Below are 17,863 nucleotides of genomic sequence, written 5' to 3'. Positions count from 1 at the left end.
CTAGGGTTGTTGTATATATTGACTAATCCAGTCCCATCTGTGATCTGTTAGCTAAAATTTGATCAAATCATAGAAAAATAATGTTAAACGTAATATCCGGAAATTAAAGAATAAATCATTGCTAAGACATAATATTCTGAAATTATAAGCTTAATTGATTAAGGCCCATTAGAAAACGGCCAAACGAGTTTCGTTATAAATAGTAGCTTTAGGGCTCATAGTTGATATTTTTTCTAGGTTTTCTTCTTCGTTTCCTTGGTTCCCAAGCTTTAGGTCACCAAGTTGCGGCGGAGCTATTCCCTCCCCGCTGAGGTACGGTGTTTCTAGTTTCTGTCTCAAATCATGTTATCCAATTCAAATCAAGGTCAGGCGGATCTCCGGCGGCGGGTCATGGCAAATAATGTGAGTGATGCAAGATTCAGGAGCTCAGGTCCTAACGCTTCAGCTAATCTTCAAGTTCCTCAACCTAATTATGGGATGATACAACCTGCACCACATGGACCACGTAATGATTTCATATCGCGTAGAATGTTTCCAAATAGATTTCCGCCGAGTGTGGCAATCAGTGAGCCACCTCTAGAAATCAGAAGACTTGTCGAGGAAACTGCACTTTTAATTTCCAAGAACGGGTTGGAGATTGAGAGAAAGGTCATGGCCCTTAATATAAATGATGCCAGATTCAACTTTATGTGGAGCTCAGACCCTTATCACGCCTTTTACCATCTCAAGCTTACAAACTACCGTGCTCAGAATCAAGGTGGAGCTCAGGTTAACCAATATGATGCTCCAGCTAGTCACGAGCGTGTTGTAGGTGAAGCACAACTCCATCTTAAGCGTCCTCAACACCTTTCAACACAAATGCAGCCTGGTACGCTTGTGCACCCTCCTCCAGTGATACCTCAGTTTCCTCAGTTTCAAGTTTTTCCACCACCAGCTATGCCAGCTAGAATGTTTCCTCCTCCACCACTGCCTCTACATGACTTGTCAGAACTTGCTCCAGAAGTCAAAGAAAACAAGTTTTTTGCTCAACAACCGGTAAATTTTCTTCTCTTAAGAGTCTTTTTGTTTGTTTCGTCTAACTTGACTTTGTATCTACTTAAGCACTCATACATTTTCAGTGTTCCTCCACCATCGGTGATGACTGGGAAGTCATTGACATCCCAGTGCAGTCTTTCTTGGAAAGATTGGCAAATTGGGAGATGCAAATTCCAGCAAACAAATAGAAGTTAAGTGGAAGAGTCGGTGTTTGTAAAAGATGCAGCTGCGAAATGCTTTTCAATCTCTAACTGTTCTTTAATCTTAAACATATCTTTATTATTGTGATGTGATTGATACTCATGGTAGGCTAAGATCTCTGTTTCTTGAATTCCTCTGTTATATTATGCCCTGTTTCTGAGTTCCTTTGTTTGTGCTGGTGTTTGTTTCTCTCATAATTGCGAAAGAAGTTTGGGTTTTGAGTATCTCTTTAGATAAAAAAGAGTAAGATAACCGGGTATATACAAAAAAATCAATCAAACCAAAACGACCCGAGAAATTTACAAATGATCCCTACTAGGATTTTGTGTTATAGACTTATAGTGGTCAAAAAACAAATTATGAGCTGGGGATCTACTTAGAGGGGTCAAAAAACAAATTAAGATATGATAATTGAGGGATTACTTTGTAGATAAAAAAAATCTACTCTAAAAATAGAGAAATGAATAGTGTTAGTAACACTATTCATTTATAGTGGTCAAAAAACAAATGAATAGTGTTAGTAACACTATTCATTTCTCTATTTTTAGAATAGAATATAGAGTACCATTGGAGATGGTTTTACTCCAAATATAGAGTTTGGAGTAAGATATAGAGTACCATTGGAGATGCCCTTAGGCTTAGAAGTTATTTTGTGAGCTCGGAATCTATGTAGGCTGAATAGTTGTTTTGTAAAATTATAGGGACCTCAATAGCTCGAAGACCTTGGATCTTGAACTCTGGATATTTTAAAGTCGATTCATTGGATTCGGTTATTTTGCCTATCAACGGTATGGGATTACTCATTGGTGGGTAACAAATAACAATGAAGGCGGATAATAATGAGCTTTAGTTTGAACATCCACACATAAAAAATATCATACTTACTAATAATGACAGCAGAAAGTATCGAGTTTATTTTAACATCCACAAGCATATAACAACTAAAAGAGAGAGGTTGCATCGTATCTATCACATCTAGACAGAAAACACACACCAAGGAGAGCTGTCTATTACTTTCTCCTTCTAAGAGAGGCTCTTTCTTACTCAAGAGAGGGCTTAAACTTCATCCTCTAAGATAAACCCGAAAGTATACACTTAGTTACCAAAGAATCAAGAATCAAGAATCAATTTTTTTGTACCTTTGGGAAGTATCTGCGGCCACAAATGGGGCCGCCACGTAAGCGGCGTGGGTGGCGGGTGGATTTGTCTAGTCCAGAAAGAAGACGAACAACTAATTTGCGTCCCCCGATGACGATGCCATTAAGTTCAGGCACCTTCTCTGCAGCGTCTTTTCCCTCAATATGCAATAGAACTGAGTGTAAAAATCAACAACAAAAAGAGAGGCGTATCTTTAGAGTTATGCACTTACAAACTTGAAAGTTGAGAAGAAAAAGAAATACTAGGAAGAAGCCACAAACCGATCTGAAAATATGATTGGACTAATCTCTCCGTAAGAAGAGAAAAGTTTAGTCATAGCGCTCAGGATTTCATCACGACTAAGGGAAGGGTCATATCCTTCAACTTTTACATCACCGGAACTGCAATAATTGTATTTACACGAGATAAGATAAAAAAAAAAAAAAACATTATATAACAAAATCGCCAGCAGGAGATGAAACATGATCAGGTTACCTGTTTGCATTTTCGGGAAAAGGATAAGCAGTAACAGAGACATTCCATCCATCCACGTCACTTCCGTTAAGCTTCAAAGCCTTATCCACTGCTCCCTCTCCCACAAAATATATAAAAGCACATCTGTACGTATGTGAAACAAAGCAAGTTTTCTCGTTATAACTTTTTATTTGTAATAAAGAGCTGAGCAAAGAAGAAAAAAAAAACTGGAGGTATTAGAGAAGGCACTACTAAACTTCCAGATTCTGTTATCCTCATGATAGTTCACTGGAATATAAACATCAGTGATCTCTCCACATGAAGCGAAATGTTTTCTCAGAGCGCTCTCGACAACATCACGAGTAAGAGCAGTGTCATATCCCGAAGCGAATATTCTCCCTATCCCACTGCAATTATTTGATTTTAATAATATTTATCAACAACGACGTGACAAAGAGAACAACATCTTTACACATTATTACATACCAAAGAAATTGATCAATTTACCGGCTATTTGGAATGGCTGCATCACTACTACCATTCAGTGACAGCGATTTCATCCCCTGATAAAAGGTACAAACGATCTAATCAGACATTCTACTAATTAAAAACAAAAATTTCTTACATACTTTGTGAAGAAATCACTACTTGAGAAACAGAGATTAAAGAGAGATCCTTGTGAAGAAAGCCACAAAGATAAAAGAAGAGTACCTTGTCGACGGATTCGTCCATTGGAGAAGTTGACAAGAGCGGCTTGCTAGGTTTTCTAGAGGCGACAACCAAAAAAAAAAATGTAATACACTTTCGGGGATTCAGCCATTTTAGGTCTGAATAAGTATTTATATCAAACGATTCTTGTTTAGGGCATCGTCCGTATATCAAACGATCGGGCCTTATATTTAATTCGGGCCTGACTAAGAGGTTGAATGGAAGTCCGGTACGGCTCCGGTGTGACGACCCTAATTACAGGGTCACCAACGAATGATCTTTCGGCTCAACTGTGACATGATTCAAGTGTGTGAAAACCGTGATGAGTTTAGTAAAAATGTAAAAGGCGTCGAATCACACTCTCGAGCTGGGATTGTGGTGCAGCAAGGTCTCATTTAATATATGATTTACAATTTTACCCTTATTCAAGGGAAGAATTACAAATACTCTAATATATATTTGACGAAACATTTTTTTCTAAATCATTGTTGTACCGATTTATCTCAGATTCTTCGTGACGGTCCAAGGTACACATACTTCCTATCAGTACTTAGCAGCTAAATGACACGTACTTAGCAGCTAACCATACAATTAAATGACACGTGACCTCTCTTGAGATTACCGTTGAAAGTATTACTTTCCACTTGCATATTTCAAACATGCATGAGTCTATATCATCCATGCCGCACTGATACTGTCAACACCCAAAAATGGCCAATCCATTTTTAATTATATTCTCCATTTGAACACTGAATGTAGAATGCTAATCTTCGTTGTTGTTAATCATATACTTGTGTATCTATAGAAATCGAACAGTTATTGTTGTGTGTATTGAAAAAGGAATACGAGAAGAAGAGAAGAAGAGTTTCTCTATTTTTAGTGAAAAAAAAAAAAAAAGAATGGTGTCAAAGAGAGAGAGATTAAATATTATGGTTTAGGGGAACGATTTCAAAGAAGAAGGAAAAGAAAAATACCAAAGCAATACCAATTTTATTTTATAGAATCGGAACGGGGTGTCATCAGATTTATTTGGGCTTAGAAGTTGTTTTGTGAGCTCGAAACGCCGTCGTCTGATATATGTAGGCCGAATAGTTGTTTTGTAAGACTATAGTCTATAGCTATAGGGACCTCAATAGCTCGAAACGCGGTCGTATGATCTGGGACCTCAATATCTTGTTAGGTTCGGTTATTTTGGGATTACGGATAGTGCGTTTTGACGGTACCCAATCATTCGAATCTTATACGGGCTCATACTCATAGTGGGAAAACAAATAAACAACGAAGGCGGATAATGATGAGTCCACACATAAAATATCATACTTGATAAACAGCACAAAATATCGATATTATTTTAACATCCACAAGGGAAGCATAACAAGTAAAAGAGAGAGAGGTTGCATCGTATCCACACGATAGAGAGCTTTGTCTTTTACTCTTTCTCCTAAGAGAGAGAGTCTTTCAACTCATCAGATGTCTTAAACTTCTTCTTACCTAAAATAAACCCGAAAGTTTTTAAACTTTGTTACCAAGAATCAAGAATAAAGAATAAAGAATCAAATTTTATGTACCTTGAAAGTATCTGCGGCCACAAATGAGGCCGCCACGTAAGCGGCGCTGGTGGCGGGTGGATTTGTTCAGTCCAGAAAGAAGACGAACATCTAATTTGCGTCCCTCGATGACGATGCCATTAAGTTCAGGCACCTTCTCTGCAGCGTCTTTTCCCTGAATACGCAATATAACTGAGCTGTAAAAATCAACAAGAAAGAGAGGCATATCTTTAGAGTTATGCACTTACAAACTTGAAATTTGAGAAGAAAAATAAATACTAGGAAGAAGCCACAAACCGATCTGAAAATATGACTGGACTAATCTTTCCGTAAGAAGAGAAAAGTTTAGTCATAGCGCTCAGGATTTCATCATGACTAAGGGAAGGGTCATATCCTTCAACTCTTACATTACCGAAACTGCAATAATTTATATTTACACGAGATAAGATTAACAACATTATATATAACAAATCGCCAGGAGGAGATGAAACATGATCAGGTTACCTGTTTGCATTTTTGGGAAAGGGATAAGCAGTAACAGAGACAGTCCATCCATCCACGTCACTTCCTTTAAGTTGCAAAGCCTTATCCACTGCTCCCTCTCCCACAAAATATATAAGAGCATTTCTGTGAAACAAAGCAAGTTTTTCTCTTTAGAACTTCACAATTGTAATAAAGAGCTGAGCAGAGAGGGAAGAAAACTGGAATATAAACATCAGAAGGCACTACTAAACTGCCAGATTCTCGCATCCTTTTTAAAATTCGATGGAATATAAACATCAGTGATCTCTCCACATGAAGCAAAATGTTTTCTCAGAGCGCTCTCGACAACATCACGAGTAAGAGCCGTGTCATATCCCGAAACGAATATTCTCCCTATCTCACTGCAATTATTAGATAATAATATTTATCAACAACGACGTGACAAAAGAGGACAACATCTTTACACATTATTACATACCAAAGAAATTGATCAATTTACCGGCTTTTTGGAATGGCTGCATCACTACTATCCTTCAGTGACAGCGATTTCATCCCCTGATAAAAGGTACAAACGATCTAATCAGACATTCTACTAATTAAAAACAAAAATTTCTTACATACTTGTGAATGAAGAAATCATTACTTGAGAAACAGAGATTAAAGAGAGATCCTTGTGAAGAAAGCCATAATAATAAAGAAGATTACCTTGTTGACGGATTCGTCCATGGAGAAGTTGACAAGAGCGGCTTGCTAGGTTTTAAGGCTCCGACTGATTGGTAACAGTTTGATGTGGTGAATTTGCTGTAAAAATATGAATTAATAATTTGGGGATTTAGCATCAAACGATTCTTTGTTAGGGCATCGTTCGTATATCAAACGATCGGCCCTTGTATTTAATTCCGCCCTGACTAAGCCCAATATAATCTTCTGGATTTTTTTCGTATATCAAAGTATCAAACGATTTGGCTTGTTGTTTTTTTTTTTACCCTCGCAAATGGATAAATTAAAAAAGGTTATGCGTTTGCTAAAACCCAATAAACAAACCAAAATACAAGGATATTAATTAAACCGAACTCTTTTTCCTGTCACATTTCTTCTATAAGATCACAAATTAAACCCCCTCAACACAAACACATGTTCCCTAGGAACAACATCCGGTTTCCTTGTTCCACTCAGCTTCACTGACGTAGCAGAACTGGTATCCGCATCTGCGAGGATTTCACAAAACAAAAGAACCAAAATCAATATACAATTAATTAATAAACAAATGTGCAACCAAAACAACACATTATATAATTAATAACAAGAGCCATGAGTCAAGAGAGAGCGTACGAGCAGGTAATCCGGTTGCAATGTAGATCAATTACAAGCATCGACTTGCAATTCCTGCATATCCTCCATCCTAATCTCTTAGCCTTAGCTTCTAAACGTGCCGCAGGAGATGTCTGATAAGTCTCTGTTTCACGGAATACATCACATGTCATGTTATAGTGCCATTCTGTTCTGCAGTTGTCGCAGTAACAAAACCCACACTCCATGCACTTTCTGGCTCCTCCTGACAGCTCAGCATCAACGAAGAACTTTTTTGAGTACTCAGTGATTTTGGCCTTGGGCATTAAAACGAAGAATTCGGATGACGCACAGTGTACTCTGTTCTCCCTTTTTCGGGTCATATCAGCACGCAGCGCACTCTCCGAAGTGCTTCGCAAGACGAGAATCTGCTCTGAAGAAGAGCCACTTCCTTCACAAGTGTTGCTACACTGGACTCGTTTGGTTCAGCTTTACCTGTTACCTGTCACAAACAATAGTAAGGGAGAAAAAAAAACATGAGTCATTTAAAATCTAGCAAATACACACATTACTATATTATATGCCGTCTACTAATGGGGTTCAGTAATTAATTACGTATTCTAAGATAGTGGAATCATCACAGAAGAATGTGACCCTTGCCAAATCGAGCTCCAACGCCCACTTCAACCCATGAACTACGGCCGCCAATTCCGCAACTTCCTGCTGTGTGGACTCTTCATCTCCCAGAGCTTTCTTCATCTCATATAGTCGGTTATCCTCGGGGTCACATATGGCCACACCAAAACCACCTATCTGCCTAGTCTCGTCCTTAACCACCTCTTCACTCACCAAACCCTTGCAGTATAACCGATAAGACGTCTCACTCACACATCGTGTAAGGCTTTTTCTTGATTGCTTCTTGCTTTTGTGAACTTTAAAAACGTTTGTGCTAAAAGAAGAAAAACGAAAGAGACGCCACAAGAGATTACCCCAATGCGGAATCAGCCTTCTCTTTTTATAGATGAAAACCTTCACACAAAAAGGAAAACAATGGTTTTGCCTTTTTTTGTAGAAAATAGCAAAACCATTGTTTTCTAAGATATTGGAATCATCACAGAAGAATGTGACCCTTGTTTTGTCAAGAAGTGGAAGAGTCGGTGTTTGTAAAAGATGCAGCTGCGAAATACTTTTCAATCTCTTAACTGTTCTTTAATCTTAAACATATCTTTATTATGTGATGTGATACTCATGGTTAAGCTCTTTTAGTAAAAGCCTGGCTATTTGTTCTAGGCTAAGCTCTCTCTTTCTTGAATTCCTCTGTTTTATGATGTCCTCTGTTTCTGAGTTCCTTTGTTTGTGCTGGTGTTTGTTTGTGGGTTTTGAGTCATCGGTTTAGATGACAAAGAGTAACATAACCGGGTATATACAGAAAAACCAATCAAACCAAAACGACCCAAGAAATGTACAAATGATCCCCACATATTTCCATTATTTTTCTAGTTTCATACCCGTGATCTCGATGATTGCATGCATTGACAACAAACAAAAAAAAAAGAAAAGAAAGAAAAAGCACCAACTTGTGCTTGTGCCCACTACATTCAAAAACGTTACCTTTTTACTACAAAACATCGAATTATGTGCGTTCATGTATCATGATTTTCGTGGTTTTTAACCATGATATAAGAAGTCTTTTAGAATCTTTTGATTTGTTTTCTAAGATGTTTTGAGTCTTTACAGATTTTCTAAGAGGCCAAAATGCCACAAAAAACAAAACAAAAAATCTGGCATGCCAGTGTTTAATCTAAATGCCATCGAAAATGTGATATTCCTAAATTACCCTTAATGAAATTTGAGACGAAATACAACTAGAACAACTGAGATAAAATTGGACAACTGGTACAATAGGACAACTAATATAATTGGTACAACTGAGATATAATATTATAATGAGTACAACTCATAGAGAATAGGATAATTGGTACAACTAATATATAAAAGTACAACTAGTACAAATGATATATACAATGGGTACAACTGTTACCAAACCAACTAATTGTTCTAAACCCTAGCGCTGCCGTCGCCTTCCTCCGCCATCAACCCCCGATTTTAACCTCTCCATGGCTTGATCCGCCGTCCATTTACTCCCCCAGATCTTCCCTCTTCATCACCAACTCGTTTTACACCATCTTTGTTGTTCCTCTCCACTTTCTCCTTCGCCGCAAATCATCATCTCCGCTGCAACTAAACGAGAACCGAAATAAGGTTTGGCTATGGCGACACACACACAACGATTAGAAGTGAAATCTAAGAACATTAAAAAAAATCAATCTTTTTGTTTTTTTTTTCAGATCTGTCGACAAAAATGAGCTAGAGAGAAACTGAAGAGAAAATAAATGAGTATTAGGTTAAAGGATTTTTGGTCTTTTCCAAACATTTTGATTTAAATAAATTAAAAAAATAAATAAATAAACTTGATATGGCATTCTAGCTTTTTTTGTCTCATATATGGCATTTTGGACATTGATCCGATTTTGGCATGAAAGGAGCAAAATGGAGCAATTAGAGGGATTTTGGAGCAATTCAGCTAAGGAAGAGAATTTGGAGCCGATCAGAAGTGATGGTGTCGATCTACACCTCACTTGGTGTCGGTCGACACCCCTGTTTGCCATTCAAGACCCAAGTTTTGGAAGTTTTACAAATCTGCCCCAAAGTTTTCCATAATTGCAACACAAGTCCTTGACGTGTTTTAGGACATATAAATAGTGTTTTTAGGTTTTTAAAACCCTTAAGTTATTTTCTAGCAAGTTTTATATTCTGCAACCCTGTGAGATTTTGAGAGCTTTTGGGAGAGAGAGATCTGAATTCCTTTGTAGAGAGAAGAATTTTTAAACTCCCTTCTTACTTTTTAATCTCTATTGCTTATTATTCAAAAAAGATGATTTGTTTTTCATTGAATATGTCTGAGTAGTTTGTTTGTTAGGTTCAGGGTTTTTTCATAGGGATTTTATGATTTATTAGATCTGATTATTTAGGATTCATTATCTTTCTAGATCTTCATCATAAATTGTTCTTCATATTAATCCTTGATTGGCCATCTAGAATTAATAATCTAGAAAAATAAATTGATATGAAAATATAATTGATTTTCCTGATAAAATTTTTTGATGAGCAAAATTAAAACTTGCAAAGAGATTTGATCTAGTAATTTTGTGGACAATCTAAACCAGTTTTCAAAGCTGATTTTTAACCTTGAATTTTGCAAAGAGATTTGGATTTTCTGGTTTTAAATTTAGATAATATTTGCAGTGAAAACTGATTTATTTTACAAAAGTGTTTAGAGTTCTAGATCTTGTTTGAATCCTATTTATTTCAAGATTTAATAATTTGTAATTTTCTGAGAAATTCCCTAGGCCTAGCTTTTTGATCCATTGAATTTACAACTGTTTTATTTAATATTTTGCATTGTTATTTCAATTTAATTTAATCTGTTTCATAATTATAAAACTCTATAATTTATTGTGTAGACTTGAGTACTTGTGGAATTCGACCCCTAAGTACTGCAGTGATCTCTTAATTTGAAAGAGTAGCTCTAGGGTTTAATTTGAGCATATCATGTGTACATTTTCTTTTTGTTATTTCAATGTCAAAACGTTACTGCAACAATTTTAGAGATTTGGACGAATCTCCACCGTCGGTGAGCTAAAGAAAAGAGCTAGGTAAGGACATGGGCCTTCACTGTTTTTAAAACCATTCAAAAATATTTCAAACTAACTAAAATATGCACATTTTATTATTATTGTCAACTTACCGTCGCTCTTTCATTACCTACTTGTCCGTCTCCCGCTTCTGCATCTAAATAGTCGCTCTAGCCCCTATCCCGTAGTCGTAGAGCGTTTTATCCATGTTGACGAGAGTACCTTCCCGCCAAAGCTCAAGTACTGTATGGCTTGAGGAATTTCCGAAGCTTGGTAAATTTCCTCAAGCCATGCAGTACTTGACCTTTGGCGGGAAGGTACTCTCGTCAACATGGATAAAACGCTTTACGACTACGGGATAGGGGCTAGAGCGACTATTTAGATGCAGAAGCGGGAGATGGGCGGGTAGGTAATGAAAGAGCAACGACAAGTTGACAATAATAATAAAACGTGCATATTTTAGTTAGTTTGAAAGTTTTTTGAATGGTTTTAAAAACAGTGAAGACCCATGTCTTTACCTAGCTCTTTTCTTTAGCTCGCAGACGGTGGAGATTTACAAGGATATCTTTTGTTGCTTCCATCACTAACGAGAAGGTCTCTGACTTGCTCATTGTAAATCTCAATCATCTGAACAGCAATATGGTAGCGGAATGTCTCTTTTCTTTGTTCAGCAAAAAGAAACAGATCACCAAGTGCTCTGTAATTAACTCCTTGACTCTTCTCTGTTAAATCTCTTGGTCCACTCTAGAAAATTTGGAAACAATAATAAATTTCTCTAGCTTCAAAGTGCTTCAAAATTTTATAGTTTCAACTCTAATCTTACCATTGTGAATGTTTTTCCTGATCCAGTTTGACCATATGCAAATATGCATACATTGTATCCATCAAGAACAGAACGGACCAATGGCTGCATATCAGAGAATACCTCTTCTACAAAAAGCAAGATGGATCGTTCAGGTTCAATTCAATCATTGGAGAATAAGAGCGAGGCGTTTCAATTTCATTACCTTGAGTCGCAGATTGGCCAAATACTTTGTTGAAAGTAAAGGATTTGAGTGATTTTCCATGTCTAGATGCAGTATTAATCGCTATGGTATCATCCTCCATGTTCCCAATTGTAGTAGAAATGCTGGATTGTCCAGGCAAAAATGGTGGTACCCGACAGTAAACACGGATGCTACCCTTGAGATCCTGCACTTGATTATAAAGTTTGCTGTTTTCTTCAAGAACTCGGTGATAACCAGAAGCAGCATGAGCAAGGCCATGAATGTTCATACCTGTGGACAGATATATCCGTTAGTTTCATATTCTTGGATAATCAGAGTTGTTTTAGAAAGTAAGAGAAGAAAGATTTGAATACCAAGAGAAGAGGACTCTTCTTGAAATTTCTTCTGCATATATTGCATACCAGCCCTTGTAGTGTAGAGTGTCTGCTTTAGTCCCTATAACAATAAAACATAAAGAACAGTAGATACACTCAGAATTAGTGCTATCCCAAACTCGAAGAAATAGTGTGAAGTTTAGATGGAGTAGTGTGGTGCCTACTTCTATATCTTCTTGTTGTTGGTTGAAGATTCTCAGTTGTTTAAATTGTCGATTTTTCACCTCGTCGTCAACAATCTGGATTTTCTGATTGGTTTCATCGTTCTTTATTGCCTTGAAACTCTTCTCTTCCCTCTACAAAAAGGCACTTTAGTAATCAGCAAAATCATCTAACCTATATTTTTTACAGAGAAAGATTGAAGCTGCTCTAACCTCTCTTTCGCCATGAGGTTTAAGAAATGGTTTGTTGTTCTGTGAAGAAGTTGATTCTCTTGGAGCTGCTCTAACCTTCACATGACAGAAATTCTCAGATTAGAAGAATTATGACACAACCGAAGATCATGTTCTGTGAACTAACCAATGAACCGAGAGAGAGAAGAAGCAGAAACATACCAACTCAAACTGATTTGTAACTCGATTTTCAAACTCTTCTACAACTTTGCTCAGCAGAGATTCAATCAGCTGTTACCATAGCGTTAGAAACTTACATCAAGAACATAACACAGCCAAATGACAACGATATGTATACAAAAGAGTAGGCTTAAGCGAACTAGTCTGAAACTCACTTTGGGAACATCCTCAGGCTTTTTATCTGATAGAACAGCACGAACAAGGGTGCTCAAGGAACCTGAACTGGACTGAAAACATAGGGTACAACAAAGACACATGAACGTCAAACATTGCACTTCAGAAAGAAAGAAAAAAAAAAACCAACCAGAGAAAGTTGAAGAGGCCAACCAGCTTGTTAGAATCGGTGTCAGAGGGACACTTGTCATTGTTGATCGATGAGGTTCTGAATAAAGAGTTCATGAACGGCTCCGAGTTTTTTTCTCACAAATGATGATTTACCAAGTGTAGGAGGCTTTATGTTGCCACCAAATTTCCAAACTCCAATTCCACCACTTTGTTTCCATTCATCATACGATTTGATTGCCAAAACACAATTCACAACTCGGGAAGCATTCCCTCCCTAGAACAAAAAAAAAAGAAAAAAGAAAGAGAAAGCATATTCATGAGCAGTTCTTTGATTGAAGTCAATGAGAAATCTCCAAGGGTACATACTTGCTCAAGATCAGATGCTTCAAAAGTAGGAAAGCCCATATCCTGGATAGCAACAAGGAAGTTCCTAACATCCTCAAAATACTGAAATGCAGATAAGGGAGCTCCATCAGCAACAAGAATGGCATCACAAGGACTTTCCACAACCTGAAGAGAGATCAAATTTTCTCAGGAACCGCTTTTGCAAAACCAAAAACATAATAATCTCAACAAAAAAAAAGAAGAAGAAGAAACCTTGGAAACAGCTCCAGGATGAACCTTATTGAGGACTTTGCAAAGGATAATACCACTTCGTAAGCCAAGCCTAAGGCCTTGTTCTGTTGGCTCTGCAGGCAAATCTTTAGCTGACACAACTCCAACCATCTTTCTCAGCCAATTAGCTGCCTCATATCTCCTCGACGCTACGCAAACAAACGCACAAGACGATTTTTTAAAATCTATCTAAAGCAGAAGAAGAAGCACATTCTCTACAATTTAACCCAAAAAACAAAAAAAACTAAAGCTAGAGTAGTCACACACACACACACAGAGACACGCACTAGGGAAAGAAGAAAGCAAATTCCGATTTACCAAAAATAAAAGAAGAAATTGAAACATTTAAGGAAGAAGTAGATACCAGCTTCTTCAGCTCGACGAGACAGTAAATCATGATCTCCAAGGCCATTGCCGTGTTGCTGCAACACATCCTGCATTACTGAAGCCACCGTGAAGCTCAATCCTCCATCCTCCGTCGCCATCGACTCCAACAATAATAATCTCACAGCATCAACAAAACGAAAACCCCAAAATTAAACTAGGGAACTTCTTCACAGACAGCAAATTTGAAAACAATCACTCACTCTATAGTCCGATCCAAATAAGATCGATCGGAGAGAAATTGGGATTTTTTTTATTTTCCTGGTTAAGAAATTAAGGGTTGAGCTCTTTTTAAAAAGGTAACTTGGGAAGAATACTCATAACCTCCTCCACGAATCAATGAATTCTCTCTATCTCTCTCTCTCTCTCTCTCTCTCTCTTTCTCTCTGGGAAAAAAGAATAAGATACACAACAAAGGTTGTAACAACTGCCTTTATACTCTGTCCTCTTCACTCTTCCTTCTCTTTCTCTCTCTCTCCCTCCACTCCCCGAACCGAACCTGTAGCTCCCCGTGATCGATGATTATTGAATGTAGTGCACAAGTTGGTACTTTGGTACTTTTTCCTTTCTTTCTTTTGAATGGTTTTGTCTACCTAGCTCTTTTCTTCAGCGGTGGAGATTTGTTGCAGTAAGGTTTTGACATTGAAATAGCAAAAAGAAAATGTATCCACATAATGAGATGTTTTGTTGTAATAAGGTAACGTTAATTGATTGTAGTGGGGCACAAGCACAAGTTGGTGTTTTTTTTTTTTTTTTTTTTTTTTTGTATTGTCAATGCATGCAATCATCGAGATCACGGGTATGAAACTAGAAAAATAATGAACATATGTGGGGATCATTTGTACATTTCTTGGGTCATTTTGGTTTGATTGGTTTTTCTGTATATACCCGGTTATGTTACTCTTTGTCATCTAAACCGGATGACTCAAAACCCCCAAAGTATTGTTTCTTGGCCAATGATAGATAAACAAACACCAGCACAAACAAAAGAACTCAGAAAGAACTCAGAAACAGAGGACATCATAAAACAGAGGAATTCAAGAAAGAGAGAGCTTAGCCTAGTACAAATAGCCAGGCTTTTACTAACAGAGCTTAACCATGAGTATCACATCACATAATAAAGATATGTTTAAGCTTAAAGAACAGTTAAGAGATTGAAAAACATTTCGCAGCTGCATCTTTTACAAACACCGACTCTTCTACTTCTTGACAAAACAAGGGTCACATTCTTCTGTGATGATTCCAATATCTTGGTTGGTCAATCTCCTATATAAAAAGAAATCTACTATATTTTCTTAGGAATAGTTATATTAAGGAACCCTTATGTTTTGTAGATTTAACCCCATAAAAAAAGTATAATGTAAAACTATATGAGATCAAAATTATTCACATACATTAAAAAGAAAAATATTATTCTTAAATAATATATTAGAAAACCTTTCATTTTGGTTGATTTTCTGGTGAATATTCCAATTTTTCTTATGTTTAGATTATTTCTAAACAAAATTAACTATTTTATAGAAGATATTATTTTAAGAGTCTCTGGTTAAAAAGATTTCCATTCATAAATAAAACAAAATACAAATAATTTTATTATTTTATTGAAAAATCATGATAAAAGTTTATTGATTTTCTCACACATGTATCTTTTGAGGGGTTCGCATTCAATTTTTATAATTCATAAACAAAGAGCATATACATATATATAATAGTTTCTCTGTTACATAAACCACATAAACTTGAAATTCCTACAGATGTTTCATAAACACACACATTAGTTAGAACAAGAGGGGTAGTAGCAAACCCATCATTGTTATTCACTAATTTTATTTTATTTTAATTAGAAACCATAACCCAAGTTTTCTTCACCAGTTCAAATCTTATGAAGATGCGTTGAAGAAAACAGACGAATAAAACACCTTGATGAAGGATGAGCCAAAGATGATTTGCCTGTTTACAGCCAAACGGATGGTACAAGGACCAACCAAGGAAACTCATTGTCCTTTTTTTCAGGACACAAGTTCTCTCTTCGTTTGGCTGAAAGATAAGGGACAAGACAAAAGACCTGTGAACCAAAACCCTCAAGTCTTGTCCCTATCTGCTGATCATGTATTAAGATTGTAGCAGCCAGTATCCACTGTTGCTGCATTCCACTTGATAGGCATGACCATGCCACTAGGAGTATAGACTGACGAACTTAGAAAGTAATCCATACTTGTAACTTCGGATCCCGAGAGATTTGGCATGTTTGCTTCCCTCGATGAGTTCATGGTCCTGTTTTCCGGATGAAAGACTTCAGAACTCTGAGAATTGCTCGGCTTAGTTGCATCAACTTTCTTGGTGTTCAAGAAACGCCCACCAGATCCTCTAGGACGGCGCATAGCATGGAGATGGCGCGAGTGATGAATATATGGCTGCAACATCATTACACAAAACAACATTTTCGAATATGAATATTGAACAAATTATAAAAAATTACTTTCAATAAGTTAGTTACCTTACGGCATCTACTCAGTTTTTCGGCCTTTGCTCTGGACAGTCGTCGCCTAATAATTCCATGGTACTGCTTCGCGTTCACATAGATGGTACCATCCTCTTCTGTCTCCATCTTTAGAGGCAGCATAACTCGACCGGAAGACCTCTGAGGTCCATAGGCTGAAAGAACTCCATAGTATTGTTCTACATGAGGATGCTTTGTGTAGATCTACAATGAAAACAAAACACAACAAATACTCAACATGAACAAAATCATAGGGATAGAAAATGTTACATTCCACTGCAAGAAAACTGTACCACTGGCCGAGCAAATCCAAACTCGAAGCAAGCTGCTTGCATCGTGAAAGCAACATGAGGCTTTGGCACATCTTGTGAACTCTTTTTACCACCTAAATTAAAGATTAGACAGAACATATAAGATTTAACTTAAAGCATTTGTATGCATTCTGCAAGAAACAGAGACGTATTGTCTTCTTGCAAGGCTACTAATTAATATGATGTTACGGTTATTCAACAATCTTGGAACCTTCACTAAAACACACTTAGAGAATTCAGAACGAAAGCTGAGAGTTTACCAGGTGAGAAAGTCAAGAGAGTAGTAGAACTTTGTTTATCCACCACACCTTGTTCTGTCTCCGGAGTATCTGCCTTAACTTCGGCTAATGAATCAGAAGCGTCTCCGGAGAGGCTCTCTGTAGTCAACGGCTGAGATCCAAAAGCATTCCACCATGGAGTCTGTGGTGGCGACAAAAGTTCCTCAGTTTGCATAGATCTCCAATAAAAAGTCCAAAGAAAAAGGGAAAAAGAGCCACAAGTCGATGTTGCTGCTGAGTTGAAAGATCTGCTAAACAAGATTAAAAACAAAACAAAAAAAAATCAGTAACGAAACATTCATGTGCAAAACCTAGACAAGATCCTCAGTAGATACTAAAGGACGACGACCCCCAAAAAAAGAAGAAGATGGAAGAATCAAGCAAATAACAAAACAAAATCTTACAAATAACAGTCCAAATTGGGGTACGAAAGCATAAGCAGAGTAGACTTACATAAGAGAGTGAAAAGCTTTAAGATTCCTATTAGTTGGGAGCCATGTCGGTTCCAAATAGGAAACAAAGATCCACAGAGAGAAGGAGAGAGAAAGAGAGAGATGTGTCTATGAGTGAACAAGTGTAATGGAAACAAGAGCTTCAGGAACCAATCACCTTCAACTTTCATGCGATCGAGAATTATTAATTATAAAATTTTACTTTAGTAGGTAGTGACATTAAAAAAAAAACAGAAAAAAATAGACAGAATTATTGCTCTAGTAAACTGTAGTAGCGTTGGCTTGACGTGCTCTCTCCACAAGCTACAATGATCCCACAACACTTCATAATCATTTTCATTACCAATCTCCATCAAGTAAACAGTAGTACTACTGCGTTCTTGTCAAGTTTCATTTTTGTTCCCTTCTGATAAAAATAGGTTTTTTATAGGCCGAAGAAATAAAAAGACAAGGTAGAAATAAAGTAGTGAAGGAAACTATGGACCGACATTATAAGCCCAATTTAAAAAGGCCCA

General features: G+C 37.0%; 4 protein-coding genes and 2 pseudogenes across 9 annotated transcripts; 1 reads left to right on the top strand and 5 right to left on the bottom strand.

The window, feature by feature from the left end:
• The first annotated feature begins 343 nt into the window (after positions 1 to 343).
• On the top strand, positions 344 to 1,250 carry LOC104734665 (uncharacterized). The gene is made up of 2 exons (XM_010454289.2): positions 344 to 1,035; positions 1,119 to 1,250. Exons 1-2 carry the CDS (start codon positions 391 to 393, stop codon positions 1,221 to 1,223), a joined length of 750 nt encoding a protein of 249 aa, XP_010452591.2. The 5' UTR covers positions 344 to 390; the 3' UTR covers positions 1,224 to 1,250.
• An 852-nt stretch (positions 1,251 to 2,102) lies between these two features.
• On the bottom strand, positions 2,103 to 3,867 carry LOC104734663 (nucleolin 2). The gene is made up of 6 exons (XM_010454287.3): positions 3,559 to 3,867; positions 3,355 to 3,410; positions 3,105 to 3,254; positions 2,869 to 2,991; positions 2,655 to 2,774; positions 2,103 to 2,548 (listed from the first exon to the last, which is right to left on the bottom strand). Exons 1-6 carry the CDS (start codon positions 3,577 to 3,579, stop codon positions 2,533 to 2,535), a joined length of 486 nt encoding a protein of 161 aa, XP_010452589.1. The 5' UTR covers positions 3,580 to 3,867; the 3' UTR covers positions 2,103 to 2,532.
• A 945-nt stretch (positions 3,868 to 4,812) lies between these two features.
• LOC104734664 (uncharacterized) lies at positions 4,813 to 6,557 on the bottom strand. Its single transcript, XM_019235141.2, has 7 exons — positions 6,291 to 6,557; positions 6,085 to 6,140; positions 5,837 to 5,986; positions 5,607 to 5,729; positions 5,400 to 5,519; positions 5,124 to 5,299; positions 4,813 to 5,046 (listed from the first exon to the last, which is right to left on the bottom strand). The coding sequence occupies exons 1-7, from the start codon at positions 6,309 to 6,311 to the stop codon at positions 4,997 to 4,999; spliced, it is 696 nt and encodes a 231-aa protein (XP_019090686.2). The 5' UTR covers positions 6,312 to 6,557; the 3' UTR covers positions 4,813 to 4,996.
• A 65-nt stretch (positions 6,558 to 6,622) lies between these two features.
• Positions 6,623 to 8,356, bottom strand: LOC147929133 (E3 ubiquitin-protein ligase RSL1-like; annotated as a pseudogene). Its single transcript, XR_015578565.1, has 4 exons — positions 8,311 to 8,356; positions 7,491 to 8,077; positions 6,918 to 7,377; positions 6,623 to 6,793 (listed from the first exon to the last, which is right to left on the bottom strand). The product of XR_015578565.1 is annotated as an E3 ubiquitin-protein ligase RSL1-like (transcript).
• Positions 8,357 to 10,980: 2,624 nt separating this feature from the next.
• Positions 10,981 to 14,149, bottom strand: LOC104734661 (kinesin-like protein KIN-14I; annotated as a pseudogene). Its single transcript, XR_015578197.1, has 13 exons — positions 14,011 to 14,149; positions 13,788 to 13,927; positions 13,406 to 13,572; positions 13,175 to 13,318; positions 12,851 to 13,082; positions 12,679 to 12,750; positions 12,506 to 12,574; positions 12,326 to 12,400; positions 12,116 to 12,247; positions 11,931 to 12,012; positions 11,578 to 11,847; positions 11,394 to 11,500; positions 10,981 to 11,314 (listed from the first exon to the last, which is right to left on the bottom strand). The product of XR_015578197.1 is annotated as a kinesin-like protein KIN-14I (transcript).
• Positions 14,150 to 15,454: 1,305 nt separating this feature from the next.
• On the bottom strand, positions 15,455 to 17,627 carry LOC104734660 (nuclear transcription factor Y subunit A-10-like). Of its 4 annotated transcripts, none has more exons than XM_010454281.3 (5): positions 17,350 to 17,627; positions 16,879 to 17,147; positions 16,601 to 16,692; positions 16,305 to 16,511; positions 15,455 to 16,221 (listed from the first exon to the last, which is right to left on the bottom strand). In XM_010454281.3, exons 2-5 carry the CDS (start codon positions 17,069 to 17,071, stop codon positions 15,913 to 15,915), a joined length of 801 nt encoding a protein of 266 aa, XP_010452583.1. In that variant the 5' UTR covers positions 17,072 to 17,147; positions 17,350 to 17,627; the 3' UTR covers positions 15,455 to 15,912. The 4 variants fall into 4 exon arrangements, with proteins under 4 accessions (XP_010452583.1, XP_010452584.1, XP_087337792.1 ...); XM_010454282.3 differs by having other exon boundaries at positions 16,879 to 17,144; positions 17,350 to 17,563; XM_087481666.1 differs by having other exon boundaries at positions 16,310 to 16,511; positions 17,350 to 17,540.
• Positions 17,628 to 17,863: the final 236 nt, after the last annotated feature.

This window comes from Camelina sativa, chromosome 13 (genome assembly GCF_030686135.1).
Source record: "Camelina sativa cultivar CO46 ecotype springtype chromosome 13, ASM3068613v1".
NCBI lineage: Eukaryota > Viridiplantae > Streptophyta > Magnoliopsida > Brassicales > Brassicaceae > Camelina > Camelina sativa.
This window is presented reverse-complemented; position numbering and strand designations above follow the sequence as displayed.

Excerpts from the sequence above, each read along its gene's own strand:
- LOC104734665 (XM_010454289.2), top strand. The coding sequence starts at position 391 with ATGGCAAATAATGTGAGTGATGCAAGATTCAGGAGCTCAGGTCCTAAC. Across the intron at positions 1,036-1,118 it reads AGTTTTTTGCTCAACAACCG|TGTTCCTCCACCATCGGTGA; the intron begins GTAAATTTTCTT and ends ATACATTTTCAG.
- LOC104734660 (XM_010454281.3), bottom strand. The coding sequence starts at position 17,071 with ATGCAAACTGAGGAACTTTTGTCGCCACCACAGACTCCATGGTGGAAT. Across the intron at positions 16,512-16,600 it reads TTGGATTTGCTCGGCCAGTG|ATCTACACAAAGCATCCTCA; the intron begins GTACAGTTTTCT and ends TTTTCATTGTAG. Across the intron at positions 16,222-16,304 it reads AACTGAGTAGATGCCGTAAG|CCATATATTCATCACTCGCG; the intron begins GTAACTAACTTA and ends ATGATGTTGCAG.
- LOC104734663 (XM_010454287.3), bottom strand. The coding sequence starts at position 3,579 with ATGGACGAATCCGTCGACAAG. Across the intron at positions 2,992-3,104 it reads GAGGATAACAGAATCTGGAA|ATGTGCTTTTATATATTTTG; the intron begins GTTTAGTAGTGC and ends ACATACGTACAG. Across the intron at positions 2,775-2,868 it reads TTTCCCGAAAATGCAAACAG|TTCCGGTGATGTAAAAGTTG; the intron begins GTAACCTGATCA and ends CAATTATTGCAG.
- LOC104734664 (XM_019235141.2), bottom strand. The coding sequence starts at position 6,311 with ATGGACGAATCCGTCAACAAG. Across the intron at positions 6,141-6,290 it reads TGGACGAATCCGTCAACAAG|GGGATGAAATCGCTGTCACT; the intron begins GTAATCTTCTTT and ends ACCTTTTATCAG. Across the intron at positions 5,730-5,836 it reads AAGGATGCGAGAATCTGGCA|AAATGCTCTTATATATTTTG; the intron begins GTTTAGTAGTGC and ends TTTGTTTCACAG.